The sequence below is a fragment of the Cherax quadricarinatus genome, chromosome 44 (assembly GCF_038502225.1).
Source record: "Cherax quadricarinatus isolate ZL_2023a chromosome 44, ASM3850222v1, whole genome shotgun sequence".
NCBI lineage: Eukaryota > Metazoa > Arthropoda > Malacostraca > Decapoda > Parastacidae > Cherax > Cherax quadricarinatus.
Window position 1 is genome coordinate 7,585,915 of NC_091335.1, and position 17,515 is coordinate 7,603,429.

The window sequence follows — 17,515 nt, forward strand, 5'->3', positions numbered from 1 at the left end:
TATTATTAACATATAGGCCGTTTGCCACCAAGGCAGGGTGACCCAAAAAAGAAGAATCACTTTCATTATCATTCACTCAATCACTATCTTGCCACAGGCATGTCTACACTACAATTTTAAAACTGCCACTTATCAACACCCCTTCCTTCAGAGTGCAGGCACTATACTTCCCACCTCTAGGACTCAAGTCTGGCTTGTCAATTTCCCTGAATGCCATAATAAATGTTACCTTGCTCGCACTCCAACAGCACATCAAGTCATAAAAACCATTTGTCTCCACTCGCTCCTATCTAACACGCTTATGCATGCTTGCTGGAAGTCCAAGCATATACATAACAAATTCTAACTATTGTGTTAACACAAATTCAGACACACTTGCATCACCAACAACAACATTGCAATCCTACTCATCAATGATGTCATGAAATAAACTGTTATTTTAAATTCCTGCTGTTCTCCAAAATTACCAAAGAGCTATTACCATCAAAGCTTCCCATGCATAATCCATGATGGGTGTGTATATATATATGCTTGTACATGTATATGTAGTGTGACCTAAGTGTAAGTAGAAGTAGCAAAACGTACCTGAAATCTTGCATGTTTATGAGACAGACAAAAGACACCAGCAATCCTACCATCATGTAAAACAATTACAGGCTTTTGTTTAACACTCACTTGGCAGAATGGTAGTACCTCCCTGGGCAGTTGCTGTCTACCAACCTACTACCTAGGACTCAACAGACTTCTTCCCCTATAATTTTTGCACACTGTTTTGTCCCCTTTGCCTTTATACAAAGGAACTGTGCATGCTCTCTGCCAGTCCCTATGTATCCAGACATTAAAACACTTATCAGTGTTTGCTCTTACAGTATTGGTTAAATTTGGTGTAATTATAAGAGAGTTAATCAATTTTTTTGGTGATTTAGTCATACTAACCATTATTTAAAAGTATCAAGGAATGTCACTGTTTTATTCATTTTTTTTATATGTGCAGTATATTGTTGCAGGGAATGGAAGAGACCCGTGATAGTGATCGTCTCTTAAGTGCTGTGTTGGCCTCATTATGTTCTCCTACTGTCAAGCTGCGTGCAACCTGCCCCATCCTGACAGATCCTGATGCAGAGGTTGCTCACCGACCATCACCAGCTGATAATGCTGCTCTATCAACACTTCAGCCAGGAGATTTGTATCGTTACCCATTACTTGTGGAGCACATGACATACAAAACACATGTAAGTTCAAGTTGGCAGTGATAAAATGTGCCAGTATACGTAAAATAAATTTTCTTCATCTTATGACCACGAATCCATCATCCATCTGAATAAAAAAGACTAGGTGAATAGAGTATATACAGCTTAGATAATTTCTGCTTAAGAAGCAGATCTGGTTCCAAGAAATGAGCTTGTTAGGCAGGAAGTAATCAACCATACCTAATACAGTACATCATTGAACCTTCTAGAATATAATTTGGTTGGGGTAGAAAAATATTTGACACTTCATTTCCCCACAGTTACTGTAGTACAAAAGTTACATATATGGAGGACTTGAAAGAAAAAGATTATCCTATTAGGTTTTTAACCCTTTCAGGGTCCAAACCGTAGATTTACGCCATGAGCTCAGCTCACTCTGACAAGCTGTGAATGGTAAATTTGGGCCTAGATACACAAATAACCCGCGCATAAAAGAGAGAAACTTACGACGACGTTTCGGTCCGACTTGGATCATTTACAAAGTCACACTAACCGGCGTCTGGTTGTCTTTGTTGTGGACGTTTCGCCATCCAGTGGCTGGCTGGATGGCGAAACGTCTACAATAGGGATACCCGGGTGTTGCGCATGTGTCTTAATTTCATCTTGTCGGTATTATGTACCATTCTTGTACTACTACTACTACCACCACCTCTTCCTGCCTATATATAGCCGTCCTGCTCCACTTCTAGTTAGTGTGACTTTGTAAATGGTCCAAGTCAGACCGAAACGTCGTCGTAAGCTTCTCTCTGTTATGTGCGGGTTATTTGTGTATCGTTCCAGTCACGGTATTGTGCCTTTTTTTGTTATTTTTGGGCCTAGATATGAGAGAATACATCTATGTGGTATGTGTGCATCACATGAAGCAAATCCTGCAGCACACAGTGCATAATGAGAGAAAAAAACTGAGACCGTAATTTTTGATTAAAACAGCGACTTTGCAGTGTTTTTTCGTATGTTTTTTATAGTTGTATTTGCGATTTCTTGGTCTCATTTGATAGAATGGAAGATATATTACAGAAATAGAGATGATTTTTATTGGTTTTAGTACTGAAAATGGCTTGAAACTGAGCTCACAGTAGCGGAAATGTTAAATTTTTACCAATGTTCAAGAGTAAACAAATGACCTCACACGTCTAATACACACCAGCTGGTGGGTCTGATATATGTTCACAAATGTGCTGATATTATTTATACAATTATTATAATATTGCATTACAGTAAATCTTCTATTTTTTGGTTTGAATAAAAATTCATTGTGTGAATTAAAAATCAAAATGGAATTCATTTGTAAAGCCTAAAAACGTAACTAATGAATAGAGGAAATGCTAGTTTAGTGCTAGGAATGCCTGCATTGTTTATTCTGGACACTGTTTTGAAATTGAAATATTTTGAACTTTGCACTAAATTGGCCAAATTACCAATTTCCAATCACTTTATTTTGCAGTTGAAACAGTTGAGTTGATTTCTTTTGATCAGTCGATAGAATAGAAGTAATACTAGTGAAATAGCTAAGAATTTGGTCGACTGGAATAAGGTAATTGGCCTAAAATGGGAGTCAAAGTCAGCAAAATCGCCAATGCGTAAATATCACTGACACATCAAAATTCACAAGAGCATAATTTCACCAATTTTCCATCAAATTTTGTACTTTTTGTTTTATTACCTTCAGGAAAAGATTCTCTACCATTTCATAAGAAAAAATAAGAAAATTATTTTTTGAAAATTCTTGGACACTGGTGTGCACTTTGAAATTTGGCCTCTGGACCCTGAAAGGGTTAATTGATCTGTTCAAGGAGTTTGCTTTGGTTAACGACAGCATTCTTTGCAAGCTCAGTCACTGCAAACAAAGAGAATTCACATAAAGCCACTTCAAATTCTGCTTAACAAACAATAGTTTTTTTGACAGCATACTAGTTAGTATTTGTATATTGTATATGCTGCAGTATGCTCCAGTAGTAATTAGGTTTCATTGCTTGGCTGTTCAGTCCCATTTTCTGATACTTAATCTTTTTTTTTTTTCTCAGCTTCAACAACTTTTTTGTTGCAATGCCAGCAGAATTTCTACTATAAATCAATCAATTTTATTTTGCATATCTTTTGCTTTAGTTACTAGTACAAGCATTAATGTAAAGCATCTACCAGAATTTTTTTTTTTTCACAAATGAAAAGGGCCATTGTGCTTAGAATCATGTTACTTTGTAGATGTAGAATTGTCCTATAAAATGTGTGAAGTGTATTATATTGAGTCAGATTATTAGTGTTGTACATCTAAATACATGCATAGTTACCACTAACATAATAAATAAGTAAATTATATAAGGGGGGACATGTGTGACATTCTGAATGCTTATTTTAGGCTATGTTATGTTCATTAGGAGTGAAGCTTCACAAAGATCCTGGAGAGTGTAATATAGCCTGAATATTCAAAATGTTGCCTGTATGTTCATTTATCAAATAGAATGTCAATATATTTATGCCTTTCATGCTTTCAAAGAAATTAATGTTGAAACATTTATTTTTAAATAGCAGGTAGATAATGGAGTAGGAGTTGTATGGACATTTCGTGAAGTATTGGATCGACTGCTTGGAGTAGCATGTGGCAGCGTTAGACAAGCTTTGAGAGGGGAGCGGGTCACTCCTCTGCCAGCTCTAGTTCATAATACCTGCCTCCTCATGGCTGCTACTGTAGCAGAACTCTCAGCAGAAACAAATTCTGCAGAGGTTAGTTAATTTATATTTAAATTTTTTCACTTATTTCCAGCAAAATAGAATGTTGCAGTTTTGGTGGAAACACTTGTGAGCATGACAATGCTAGAAACCAGTTGCTAAGTACAGCCATTGGTTACTTCCTCTCATATATAAAAATTTTTTTTTTTAGTATTGTTTATTACAAAATATACATTTTTTTTAATAAACTTAATAATAGATGATGATGGATGGTTGGAGATGTAGTGCAAAGAGTCATTTAAACTGTGATGTCTGCATACTTCTGGTAAAACAGCTATTGAATGAATGATGATAAATGTGTTTCCTTAGTTTTTATTTGTTCACCCTACCTTTGTGGGAGATGGCCATTGTGTTATATACCATGTACACTATACATGCTTAACAATTTGCAAATGAGTAAAATTATTTACAAACATTATCTCAGACCAGAGCAAGACTTGAACCTGCACACACTGCATCAAAGTACATAGTACTTATACCACACAGCCAGACCTCAGATAAGCAGCATGGATGACCAGTAGACACCTAGACATTGTTTCCCATACCCCTAGACATTGTTTCCCATACCCCAGAGGACCAGGCTTAACTTAGTTATTAGATGTATACTTAATAAATGCAAATAAGCAATTTCGTTAACAAGCTGTGACTGTTTTATTCTGTAATGTGTAAGGGTTATGCTTGTATATACTTTATTCTGAAAAGATCCAAAATTTAATTAAAACATATATTTCTGGAAGGAAGGCGGGGTAGGGGTCATCCTCAAAAAGGTTGGAGGGAGGGGGTAAAGGAGGTTTTGTGGGCGAGGGGCTTGGACTTCCAGCAAGCGTGCGTGACCGCGTTAGATAGGAGTGAATGGAGACGAATGGTATTTGGGACCTGACGAGCTGTTGGAGTGTGAGCAGGGTAATATTAAGTGAAGGGATTCAGGGAGACCGGTTATTTTATATAGCTGGACTTGAGTCCTGGAAATGGGAAGTACAATGCCTGCACTTTAAAGGAGAGGTTTAGGATATTGGCAGTTTGGAGGGATATGTTGTGTATCTTTATACATATATACTTCTAAACTGTTGTATTCTGAGCACCTCTGCAAAAACAGTGATTATGTGTGAGTGAGGTGAAAGTGTTGAATGATGATGAAAGTATTTTCTTTTTGGGTACTTTCTTTCTTTTTGGGTCACCCTGCCTCGGTGGGAGAAGGCCGACTTGTTGAAAAAAAAAAAAATTCTGGAAATGGAATGAAAACTGACAGACACATTTTACATTTGGGAACACTACAACATATGAAAATACTGTTGTGTTAGCAAGCACCCTCTTTAAACTTCTAATGCATTCCTTCATGCTCTATAGTATTCCCTATTTTTTTTATTCCTTTTAGTTAAACCTAAAATCATATATTGGCCATAAATTGAGTTCATAACTTTGAAAAAGAAAATTGTGAGAAAATAGTCAACTTATGGCACAAAGTATGAGAGCTGCACAGAATGATAAAGGCTTTAATTTATAATGGCAAATTATCAAATAATTACACAGTATTCTTATTATTTCAGGGAGAAGTACCTGCAGGTGGCAGAGTTCTTCACATCACCCCGTCAAGGTTTACCCGTACCTCACAGAGCCGCACCTGGAATACAGGGAATGGCTCACCAGATGCTATATGTTTTGCTGTTGACAGGCCTGGCATTGTTATAGCTGGGGTTTGTGTGTATGGAGGTGTAGGTACATATGATTATGAAGTTGAGGTTATGGATGAGAGTGGAGGAGGAGGCCAAGATCCTTCACATACACTAGAGAGGTGGAATGTTATGGAGATGGCAAGAGGAACATTTGGACCAGACGACTCTGTAGCGGATATTGTTGAAATAAAATTTGAGCGTCCAGTTCCAATAAAGGTATAAGCTACCACTTTTGAAAAATTAGCTAATGTTTAAGCAACATCCTAAGAGATTATGCTTATAGGTACTTTCTCAGACTAAAACAATTTTCTCTTAAAATAATAACCAATGTTACAATAAAAACTTTCTTTATCATATACTTTTGTGCTTGTACATTCAATATTTTCTGCCAGGAAGGTGTAAAATATGCAATACGGTTATGCAATCATGGAGGAAGAACAAGTAACGGTGATGGAGGTCTAGCATCTGTCAAAGGCCCAGATGGTACTGCATTTACATTTTCTGCTTGTAGTCTTTCTGTAAATGGAACTAATCATATACGTGGCCAAATACCTCATATCATGTATTATAGGTAAGTTCATCAAAAGCTTTCACATTTTAGCTAAATTTTCCTTTGCAAATCTTTAAAACATAACTACTGTTCCCCCAAAAATGTTAGTACTCTACAGTGGTTTGTATGTCTAGAGGTTAACTAATAGTAGACTTTTAACCAGCATACTAGTATGCAGTTGACAACTGTGTCTAATGTACTAGTACACACCATTTTTTATACCTTCAAATCTGCCACCTTCCAATATTTTTTACCTCAGCATATACCTCTGAAAAAAATTGAGGCCAGGAGGGTCCATACAGTCCATCAAGGTTAACTACACAGGTAATGACTGTGTACAACATAGTACCCCTAACTAGCAGAAGTAAACAATGAAATCAGCTGCTGCTGTTCTACCATCAGCTTTCCTAGCAGCAAATGAAGTGTGGAAAGGGCTTGAAGATGACTCATTCATTTCAGATTTATTTGAGTTTCATGATACTAACAGTGGAATTCATCCACAAAGCACACTAATTATGTTTAACCCTGGATAACCCAGTAAAGTCAAACACTGCATCTTATTTTCATGTTTTGAGGAGTATTATTCTCTGGAACAATTGTAACATTATAAGTGTTAGAAAACCAAATTAGTAAAAAAAATAGAATAATAAAAACAATTATACCATATATTCCATTTGGAGCAATGTCAACCTAAGCATTTTCCCCTGTTTGATGTGCTAAAATGTCATAAGAAACACTAAAAGCAATGTATAAAAACAGAAAAACAATCATACCTTAGCATCAGTAAATTGTAAAACATAAATATCACTGCTGCATTTACACTGCTGTTGCCAACGAGTGATTGTCTTTTCACCAACTTCAACTTGCTATAAAGTCGTACATTTTTATCAGATTCCACTCATTTTAACCTTATTCGATTCAGAGATTTTTTTTTTTTTTAATCTTCTCACACACGCAGGAATTTTTATTTCTGATTATGCCACAGTTTAGGGGTTAAATAATAGTTTATAAATGAAATACATATGCATGGCTACTTAGGGGATAAATTTTATGATCACGTAATGGACTTTTGTCTGATCGGCTAAGAATTTTACTATCACTGCATGGTCTGAGGCCAGTATAAAGCACTTCAGTTTAGTTAAGGTAGGTTAGGGTTTATAGAATAGATTATTCTGCTCTGACTGCTTCATGGGAAAGGATTTTTAGACAGAACAAGATATGGGATATGTAGATAGACATTGAAAAAGAAAATGTATGATAAACAATATTTGCCTTAGTTCATTTTATTAACAAGAGCTCTGATAATTAATTTTTTATTTAATGTGCTGTTCTTTGGAAAATGAGATGTTTCCAGTCACTTCTTACATTTGTTGGTCTATAAGGAGGTAAAGAGAGATAATTGTACTAAATGTGTTAAGCAATTTTTACACCACTTTTATCTTTAATAATACAGTATGTATAGGCATTACTCTAATGATTTTATTATATTGGTTATTCTTGTGGATCACACAAAAACTATTTTCATATTACTGTTACTGTCATAGATTCATCCATATATATTCTTCAGTACTCCTCAAGATCCAGAAAGCCAGCGAAGCACAAGAGAAATAGCTGAGCAACAAGCCCGCAAGTCTGCTTTGGCCATGGCTGGAAGCATTGTCCGTGTAGCCACAGAACTGATGATCATGGGCCTTGGGGTTGGAGATGAAACTGCTGTTGAAGTGTTAGGCAGTGCTCCTCTCTTGACCATGCTGCTGCCTCTTGTTCTCTCCCATATTGGACCTGTGGCCACCTCAGATCCTCGGGTTAGTTACCATTTTACCATGAATGCAGTTTGTACGAAGACCCTTATTTTATTATTTTTTTTGTAACATGCCTTGCTGTTTCCCACCAAGGCAGGGTGGCCCAAAAATGAATAAAAGCTTTCACCATCACTGTCTTGCCAGATGGGCACCAATAATACAGTTCAAAACTGCAAATATCCCCACCCCTCCTTCAGAGTGCAGGACTTAAATGTTACTTTGCTAACACTCCAACAGCACATCCTTTATATTATTAAGAATTGTTAATGCAGTAGGTCCCTCACTTATGATGATCTGACTTACAGTGATCCTCACTTGTGATAATGGCACTTTAAAATCAGTTAATTTCTATACTCACACATTCACCTTTCTGAATGGCAATACATCACTTACAGCCATTGAAATATCACTTCCATTGAGTAAGACTGTTAATATTCAATGTAAATACTGTACTGTATGTTGTATTGTAGCTTTTTTATGTTTAATTGACACCTGCATTAATTAATTCATTAAGTCACTGTCTTGCCAGAAGTGTGTTGACATTACAATTCAGATCACCCTCCAACTACAACATCCTCACCCCTCCTTCAGAGTGCAGGCGCTGCCCATATTACTTTCAGGACTCAAGTCCAGTTATCCAGTTTACCTGAATTTCTTCATGAATGTTATGTTACTCACACTCCAACAGCATGTCTATTGGAAACCACTTGGCTCCATTCACTATTGTCTGACAAGCTCTCACGGGTCTGCTGGACATCTTCAAAAATTATTTTCGGTTTTAAAGTACCAGCATTGCTTTGTGAAAAATGCTCAATGGAATGGCAGAAAACAGCAAAAGAGAATGTGACTATTTACAGGCCTATATGGATATATATTTAGTGTTGGTTCCCACAGGGCAACCTTAACCCTTTCAGGGTTTCAGCTGTACTAGTACGGCTTATGCACCAGGGTTTTTGACGTACTAGTACACCTAAATTCTAGCGCCCTCAAATCTAATGAGAGAAAGCTGGTAGGCCTACATATGAAAGAATGGGTCTATGTGGTCAGTGTGCGCGGTATAAAAAAAAATCCTGCAGCAAACAGTGCGTAATGAGAAAATAACTTTGACCGTGTTTTTGGATTAAAACAGCGACTTTGCACTGTATTTTCGTATGATATTTATTGTTGTATTCTAGTTTTCCTGGTCTCATTTTATAGAATGGAAGACATGTTACAGAAATTGAGATGATTTTGACTGGTTTTACAATGAAAAGTACCTTGAAATTGATCTCAAAGTAGCAGAAATGTTCGATTTTTACCAAAGTTCAAAAGTAAACAAATCATGCTATGCGTACAATACACGTCAACTGGTGAGTCTAATATTCTTTCACAAGTGCACTGATATTATTTATACCATTTCTACACTAATGCAGTAGTCTGCATAACACTAAAACTTCTATTTTTTTGTGAGAATAAAAATTCAAAGTGGAAAGCAAAAGAATGTAAGAGGGGCGTGGAGACGTGACTAATGAACAGAGGAAATGTTATTTTAGTGCCAGGAATGTCTTTCTTGTTTATTCTGGACCCTATATATAACTGGACTTGAGTCCTGGAAATGGGAAGTACAATGCCTGCACTCTAAAGGAGGGGTTTGGGATATTGGCAGTTTGGAGAGATATATTGTGTATTTTTATACGTATATACTTCTAAACTGTTGTATTCTGGGCACCTCTGCAAAAACAGTAATTATGTGTGAGTGAGGTGAAAGTGTTGAATGATGATGAAAGTATTTTCTTTTTGGGGATTTTCTTTCTCTTTGGGTCACCCTGCCTCGGTGGGAGACAGCCGACTTGTTGAAAAAAAAAAAATTATGGTAGGCTACACTTCATTTTCAGAGTGCTGTCACTGTTCTGGGTTTGATTCAAGAGATCTTACCACATGTTGCTGCACTGAATAATCTTAGTTTAGTAACTCAGCAAACTGCTGTACCCGAGGCAATGGAGGACTGTCATACCACCACCAGTCATCATTATGCTTGGATGGAAAGTGACCATCCATATCGTCCTGCGTCTGTTGCTAATTATCGGTAAGGTACATCGCCATTTCTTCTTTTCCTGGTCATTAATGCATTTTGCTTTGATTAAATCCATTCTACAATTTTATCAAGTATGCTAATATAGTGTCTGTCCTTTTATCTTTCTCTTACCAAGTACTGTACAGTACTTGTTTTTGTTGCACTTGATAATTATTGTTTTTATAAATATACAAGATCTAGGTACAGTGAATGCTCAGCTATCCTAACTGTACACAGCAGAGATTCTGTTAGATGCATTGTCAGCTAGTTAATTGATTGCTGTAAAAAATATTCTGAGTGTTATCATATGATATTAACTTTATCATGGACTCTTCAAGATGTATACAGTTTACTGCTTCTTTTCATGAAGGCTATGCACACAGTCATTGTTATAAAGAAAAGATGTAAATCATCTGGATGTCACAAACCCCCACACACAAATACATACATATTTTTATACAAGTTCGACTCACTTTACAATACCGGTATAATAACTTTTAATGGAGAATTGTGTCTAATGTTTTTCTTACATAGTTGCTGTATTTTTTCAGTGTAACTTTTCCTGCTGCTGTGCAGTGGATGACACTGGAATTTGACCCCCAGTGTGGTACAGCCCAGCCTGAGGACTCATTACAGGTAGTGTGCTGATGTGTTGTCACAATGCCTGCATTTTTATGCAGTTGCTCACTTGTGCATGCCTACACACTGATGCATATTTGCATACACACTTGTGCATACAGGGACACTAATTATAAGAGATTACTTTCAAAAGAAAATATGAGTGATAGAGAATAGGAGCAGTGAAGGAAAAATGAATTCATCAAGGTACTGTACATTATTACTTCCATATATGTTGCTACTACTACTGCATTGTAGTGGTGCATTTGAATATGTAAAATTGAAGCTGTCTTCTGAACAAAGCTTTGTCTTTCTCATGCATTGACATTAGTTAGTTAGTAGTAGTTGATTATTCACTGCATACTCATCCTGTGGGCAGTAGTTAAAAGATTACAGAGGCACATAAATGGTCGGGAGACTGTGCCCCATGATCATTGACATTAATAAAAGCTTCTCTATCTCTTGCACCCTTCCAGTTATATTAAATTTACCAATGAGAATTCTCAGCTTTGTGAATAAAATACAGTGTACTAAAATATGATATGAATGAGATTTGTGAAAGAATAAAAAGTTACAGTACTGTGACTGGAACAATACACAAATAACCCACATATAGAAGAAAGAAACTTATGATGGCATTTCGGTCCGACTTGGGTTATTTGCCAGATTTTTAACCCTCTGACTGTTGCAGGCCCCTTTCTGAAACTGTCATTCTATGTTGCAAAATATTCGAAAAAAGAAAAAATTATTTTTTCTTATGAAAACGTTAGGATTATTTTACAGAGTGTTTTAAGCCTAAAAAAATTTTTTGCCATCAGTATTTATCGAGAATATATAGAGGTGCAAAGTTATGTGGCCTGTGAGACCAAAGTAAGGTCCATTGTTCAAATATGCACTCATTGTTTACAACACAATAACTGAACGAACTTTATCACTGTTAGTTTGTGTATAAAGTTTGTTTATACAAACAAACAATACAAAACATTGTTTATTACTATTGTTCCATAATATATATACATATGTACAGTCACTGAACACGTTCCTAGAACTGCTGCAGCTTGTGGAACTCTTTGAAACATGGGTATATGCAGAGTGGCACTTGACACTCCTCACACATAAAGCGAGTGTCTTTGCATGTTTGTGGGCGTTTTGTGGTATGTACACATACAAAACACCTCTTCTGAGCATTTTTCTTGGAAGCAGTAGGAGGCAGTTGTGTGGGGTAGTGATCACCAGGCCTCAAACGAGATGGCATGTGTTGGTAATTTCGTGGGCGCTGGTCTATTGCAGGTTTTGCTCCCTGGTACTTGGCGATTATTTGTCTGATGACTGACAAATAAAATTCACCATATTTTGGTGTTTTGTTGGTCCTCAACTTGTATGAATATCAACAAGATGGAAAAAAAAGTTTTATATACCACTTATAACTCTTGCGTACACAATCAGCAAACCCAATCTGCATGTCACATTTGTCCACTAAGCGCATATTGAGGTTATAGTCCATGACAGCTGCAGGCTTTAGAATGGGTTCATTGGTCTCTCTGTTGTGCCTGCCAGTGTGTGCCATTTCATTTCGGTGAACTGATGTCAACAATGTGACATCACGTTTGTCATGCCACCGAAATGCCATGATGTCATTGGCAGCAAAGGCTTGCACCTCACCTCTGCGAGTGCCAGTGTCGAACCTTGGCATATGTTTACGATTACCACGCACTGTGCCACACACGTTCACTCGCAAGAAATCGCTGAGTAAGGGGCTTGTCTACCAGTTATCAGTAAATAACATATGCCTCTTACCAAGATATGGTTCCATCTTTGTTCTAACCACATCACCAGAGATACCCAATAACTTCATAGTATCTCTCAAAGTATTACTGCCAGTGTACACAGTGATATCCAAAACTAGACCACTTCTGCAATCACACAGTACAAATAACTTTATACCAAAGCTTTTCCTCTTGCTTGGTATGTATTGCTTGAATGAGTCTCTTCCTTTGAATAAAATCAAAAACTCGTCAATAACAAGTTTCCTGAAGGGATAAAAATAAATGCAGCACTTTCGTTTCATGTACATAAACACATTTCTGATCTTATATAACCTGTCGCTTCTGTCAGGCCTGGTTTTGTCTGAAAACTGTAACATACATAACAGTATCAGCAAACGATTGACACCTATAATGTCACTAAAACCTGGAGTTGAAATCAGGTGTTCTGTTGCCCAGTATGTGATGACAGTGTGCTTATACACATGTGGCATAAGCATTATTATGGCAAAAAACAGGTACACCTCTGCCACAGTTGTGTCCTTCCACTGGTGTAGCCGTGATCTTGGTGAGAGAATTATATTTGCCATGGTGTACTCATAGTATGTGTTGGTTTCCCTGACAATGATGTCCATCAGGGGTTCATCGAAGAATAACTCAAAGTATTCCAGTTCACTAGCATTGTTCCCAAGTGGACATGATGGCTTTATTCCACCTTGTGTTTCATCAAAGTCATGGGGACTGGGAACAAACTCGTCACCTTCCTACCAATCCCAGATGCGGTCTGCTGGTGGGTTCTAGATATTGTAATGTGGTTGTGGTTGTGCAGGTTGTGGTTGTGTAGGTTGTGGGAGTGTGGGGTTGGGTGAGGCTGGTTGTTGTTGTGCAGAGTCAGCAGCGTGGGTAGTAGTTTGGCCCACTGCTGGTGCCACATGGGTCGTGCCACCATCACTATCACCACCACTGCCTGCTGCCTCACTCACATCATTCATACCCATCGTAACAATATCGTCATCTTCACTATCAGGTCGTGGTGTAGGGCCACGGGATGTGTTCCCAGAGTTACTCCTTCCCCTTGGAACAGCATATGAAACACTACCAGACTGCATGCTATGTCGTACATACTGCCGCTTCACTGGGGAATATTCACCCTCACTGTCACAACTAGAACTGCTTTCAATAACCTTGAAATCACTATCACTATCATGTTCACTGCTAACATCTGGGTCTTGTACATGGCCAAATAGTTTCCTCTTTCGTCCTGGTACAGGTGAATGTGAACGTGAACAAGCCAGCCCAGCACCAGAGGTGGAAAGTCGTGGGTCATCTGGGTTTTCATCGCTAATTACGTCATCCTGGGCACTTTTTTCGGTCACACTCACTTGAAAACCATGGAATTCACTGTCACTGACACTTCCATCACTGTTAGAGCTATCACTTGGGAACAAAAAACCTCCAATCCGCCGAGGAGTGAGGTACTTCCTACTGCGAGGCATGGTGAAAATGGACTACCAAGATGGCGTTCCCACAATGCACCACTGAGTCCCAGATTTTTTTCACAGGGTGCACACCCACCACTCAGACCCATTCTCTCTCATGTAGGTCTACCAGGCTTTTCCCGCTTGATTTGAAGCCGCTAGAATTTATGCACATAAATACGTCAGAAACAGTGGAGCGTAAGACGTATATATACGGCGTAAACAGTCAAAGGGTTAAAAATAACGGTGGGTGATTTTTAACTGGAAATAAACATCTGTATGCTGTGTATAAGAAATAAATTTTTTGTAATGAGTGTTATACAATACATGTATAAGTTTCTTAATACTCTTCTATAGGTTTACATTCCAAGTTTGAGCAGCAAGAATCTTGGAGGGTCAAGCCTCAGTAGCTTAGGATTTTCTGAAGTGCAAGATCGCAACACACAGGTTTATGTCAGTCAAGATGGTGTTCCTCTTCCTCCCTATTGGGCTGTGCTCAATAAATTCTCTGGTACTCAGAACTGGCCAGAGCAGACTGTTATTTTACCAGGTATTTAATTAATGTTTGCAGTACAAGATTTCATCCTTTGTCATGTAGCTTAACTGTTGAATTTAGTTTTATTCCCTGCAAAGTTAGGATTAACCCCTTGACTGTCGCACCCCCAAATCCTGAGGTGTCTCCTGGTGTCGCAAAATTTCAAAAAAAAAAAAAAAAAATTATTTTTTCTTATTAAATGATAGAGAATCTTTTCCCAATTGTAATGACACCAAAAAAAACGAAATTTGATGGAAAACTGATGGAATTATACTCTCGCAAAGTTAGCGACCTCGGCGATATTTACAAATCGGCGATTTCGCCCAGTTTGAGCCCTATTTTTGGCTAATTCCATTGTTCCAATTGACCAAACTCATAGCTATTTCTTTAGAACTCCATTTTTTCTATCAATTGAGTATAAGAAACTGCCCATTTACTGATTTCAACTGCCCAATAACGCGGTCAGAAATTTGCAATTTGGCCAATTTCACGAAAATTAAAAAATATGACAATTTCAAAATAAGGTCCAGAATGAACAATGCAGACATTCCTGGCTCTAAAATAACATTTTCTTTGTTCATCAGTCACATCTCCAGGCCCCTCTGATATTACTCTTGCTTTCTATTTTGAATTTTTATTCAAACAAAAAATAGAAGATTTACTGTTATGCAGATTACTGCAATATTGTAATAATTATATAAATAATGTCAACCCATTCATGACTGCATATTAGAATGGCTACTTGGACATTTATTGGAAAATGACATCATTTGTTTACTTTTGAACATCGGCAAAAATCAAATATTTCCCCTACTTTGAGCTCCATTTCAAGGTTCTTTTCATAGTAAAACCAATCAAAATCACCTCTATTTCTATAATATGTTTTCCATTCTATCAAATGAGACCAAGAAAACGAGAATATAAACATAAATACTATACAAAAATAGACCACCAAGTCGGAATTTTAATTGAAAAAAAACGGTCGGAGTTTTTTTTTCTCATTATGCACTGCGTGCTCCAGGATTTTTTTATATGGTGCACACTGACCACACAGACCCATTCTCTCACATGTGGGCCTACCAGCTTTCTCCTGCTTGATTTGAAGCCACTAGAATTTACGAATATATATATATGTCAAACACGGTGGCTCGTAAGACGTATATATACGACCGAAAGAGTCAAAGGGTTAATGACCAGTTAGTTTCGTACTGTAATAAGAAATTTGTATAATGAGTTAATTCATTTCTTAATTTTTACCAGTTTTCTGTTTAAAAATAGTTTTAGAAATTATTTTCCTGATTTTCTTCATAATAAAACTATGTTGGTGGGAAATTCAAAGTACAAAAAGTAAAGTAAAACAAAAGAAAAGATTAGGAGAGGCTTTGATGACCTTAGTAAATTGATGATGTTTCTTTTTAATGCTGGCTGTCTGCCATGGAAGTAGGGAGACCTAACAAAGAAGAAAGCACTTTCATCATCACTCATTCAATCACTGTCTTGGTAGAAGGGAACTGACATTATAGTTTAAATGACCCTCAAAACTGCAATATCTCTACCACTTCTTCAGAGTCCAAATACTGTACTGTACTTCCTCCTCCAGGACTCAAATCCAATTATTTGGTTTCCCATTGAAACCCTTCATAAATGTTACCTTGCTCACTCCAACAGCATGTCAAATCATAAAAACCACTTGCCCCTACTCACTTCTCTCTAACATGCTCACACAAGCCTGTTGGATGTTAAAGCCCCAAGCACTCAAAATCTCCTTTACCCTCTCCATACATATTAGGACTGAAAATGGCAACAACAAATAAGAGAGAGATTGGGGGAAGGGTGCTCTCGTGGATCGAATCATGGCTCACAGACAGGAAGCAAAGAGTGTCCATAAATGGGGTTAAATCCGAGTGGGGATCAGTAACAAGTGGCGTTCCACAGGGATCAGTCTTGGACCCGTTGTTGTTTATAATATATATCAATGATCTTGATGAAGGAATTACTAGTGATATGAGCAAATTCGCCGATGACACGAAGATAGGTAGGATAACTGATTCAAACGTAGATGTTAGGGAACTTCAGGAGGATTTAGACAAACTCTACTCTTGGTCAGAAAAGTGGCAGATGCAGTTCAATGTAGATAAATGCAAGGTTCTGAAGCTCGGGAGTGTCCATAACCCTAGCACTTATAAGTTAAATAATGTAGAACTTAGCCATACAGATTGCAAAAAGGACTTGGGGGTTATGGTAAGCAGCAACCTTAAACCAAGACAGCAATGCCTAAGCGTACGTAATAAGGCAAATAGATTACTGGGATTTATATCAAGAAGTGTAAGCAACAGAAGTCCAGAGGTCATACTGCAGCTTTATACATCATTAGTAAGGCCTCACCTAGATTATGCAGCTCAATTCTGGTCTCCATATTACAGAATGGACATAAATTCGTTAGAAAACATTCAGCGTAGGATGACTAAATTAATACATAGCATTAGAAATCTTCCTTATGAAGAAAGATTGACGACTCTTAAGTTACATTCACTTGTTAGACGAAGAATGAGGGGAGACCTGATCGAAGTGTATAAGTGGAAGATAGGTATTAATAAAGGGGATATTAACAAGGTCTTGAGGATATCTCTCCAAGAGAGAACCCACAGTAATGGATTTAAATTAGATAAGTTTAGATTTAGAAAGGACATAGGAAAGTATTGGTTTGGAAATAGGGTAGTTGATGAGTGGAACAGTCTACCTAGTTGGGTTATTGAGGCTAGGACTTAGGGTAGTTTCAAATTTAAGTTGGATAAGTACATGAGTGGGAGGGGTTGGATTTGAGTGGGACTTTCACATCAGAGCTTATTTCTTGGGTAGCATTGAAAATTGGGTTGGTCAAATGCTTGTTAGTGGGATGAATTGTAAAGGACCTGCCTAGTATGGGCCAACAGGCCTGCTGCAGTGTTCCTCCTTTCTTATGTTCTTATGTTCTTATGAGAGGTGAAAGTGTATAAACTAAGGGAGGAGGAAGTTCAGGTGAGATATAAGCAACTGTTGGCAGAAAGGTGGGCTAGTGCAGGTATG

The 17,515-nt window shown here is 37.5% G+C and overlaps 1 protein-coding gene across 4 annotated transcripts in view; it reads left to right on the plus strand.

The window, feature by feature from the left end:
* hiw (MYC binding protein highwire) overlaps window positions 1-17,515 on the plus strand; it is a 300,830-nt gene that overhangs the window by 99,188 nt on the left and 184,127 nt on the right. For 3 of the 4 annotated variants that reach the window (XM_053789308.2, XM_070094064.1, XM_070094065.1), the window contains 8 exons: window positions 1,008-1,232; window positions 3,777-3,971; window positions 5,525-5,866; window positions 6,043-6,221; window positions 7,768-8,005; window positions 9,877-10,067; window positions 10,607-10,691; window positions 14,272-14,464. In XM_053789308.2, coding sequence (XP_053645283.1) covers window positions 1,008-1,232; window positions 3,777-3,971; window positions 5,525-5,866; window positions 6,043-6,221; window positions 7,768-8,005; window positions 9,877-10,067; window positions 10,607-10,691; window positions 14,272-14,464 — 1,648 coding nt within the window. The remainder of the gene's footprint in view (window positions 1-1,007; window positions 1,233-3,776; window positions 3,972-5,524; window positions 5,867-6,042; window positions 6,222-7,767; window positions 8,006-9,876; window positions 10,068-10,606; window positions 10,692-14,271; window positions 14,465-17,515) is intronic. The other variant, XM_070094063.1, reaches the window with a different exon arrangement.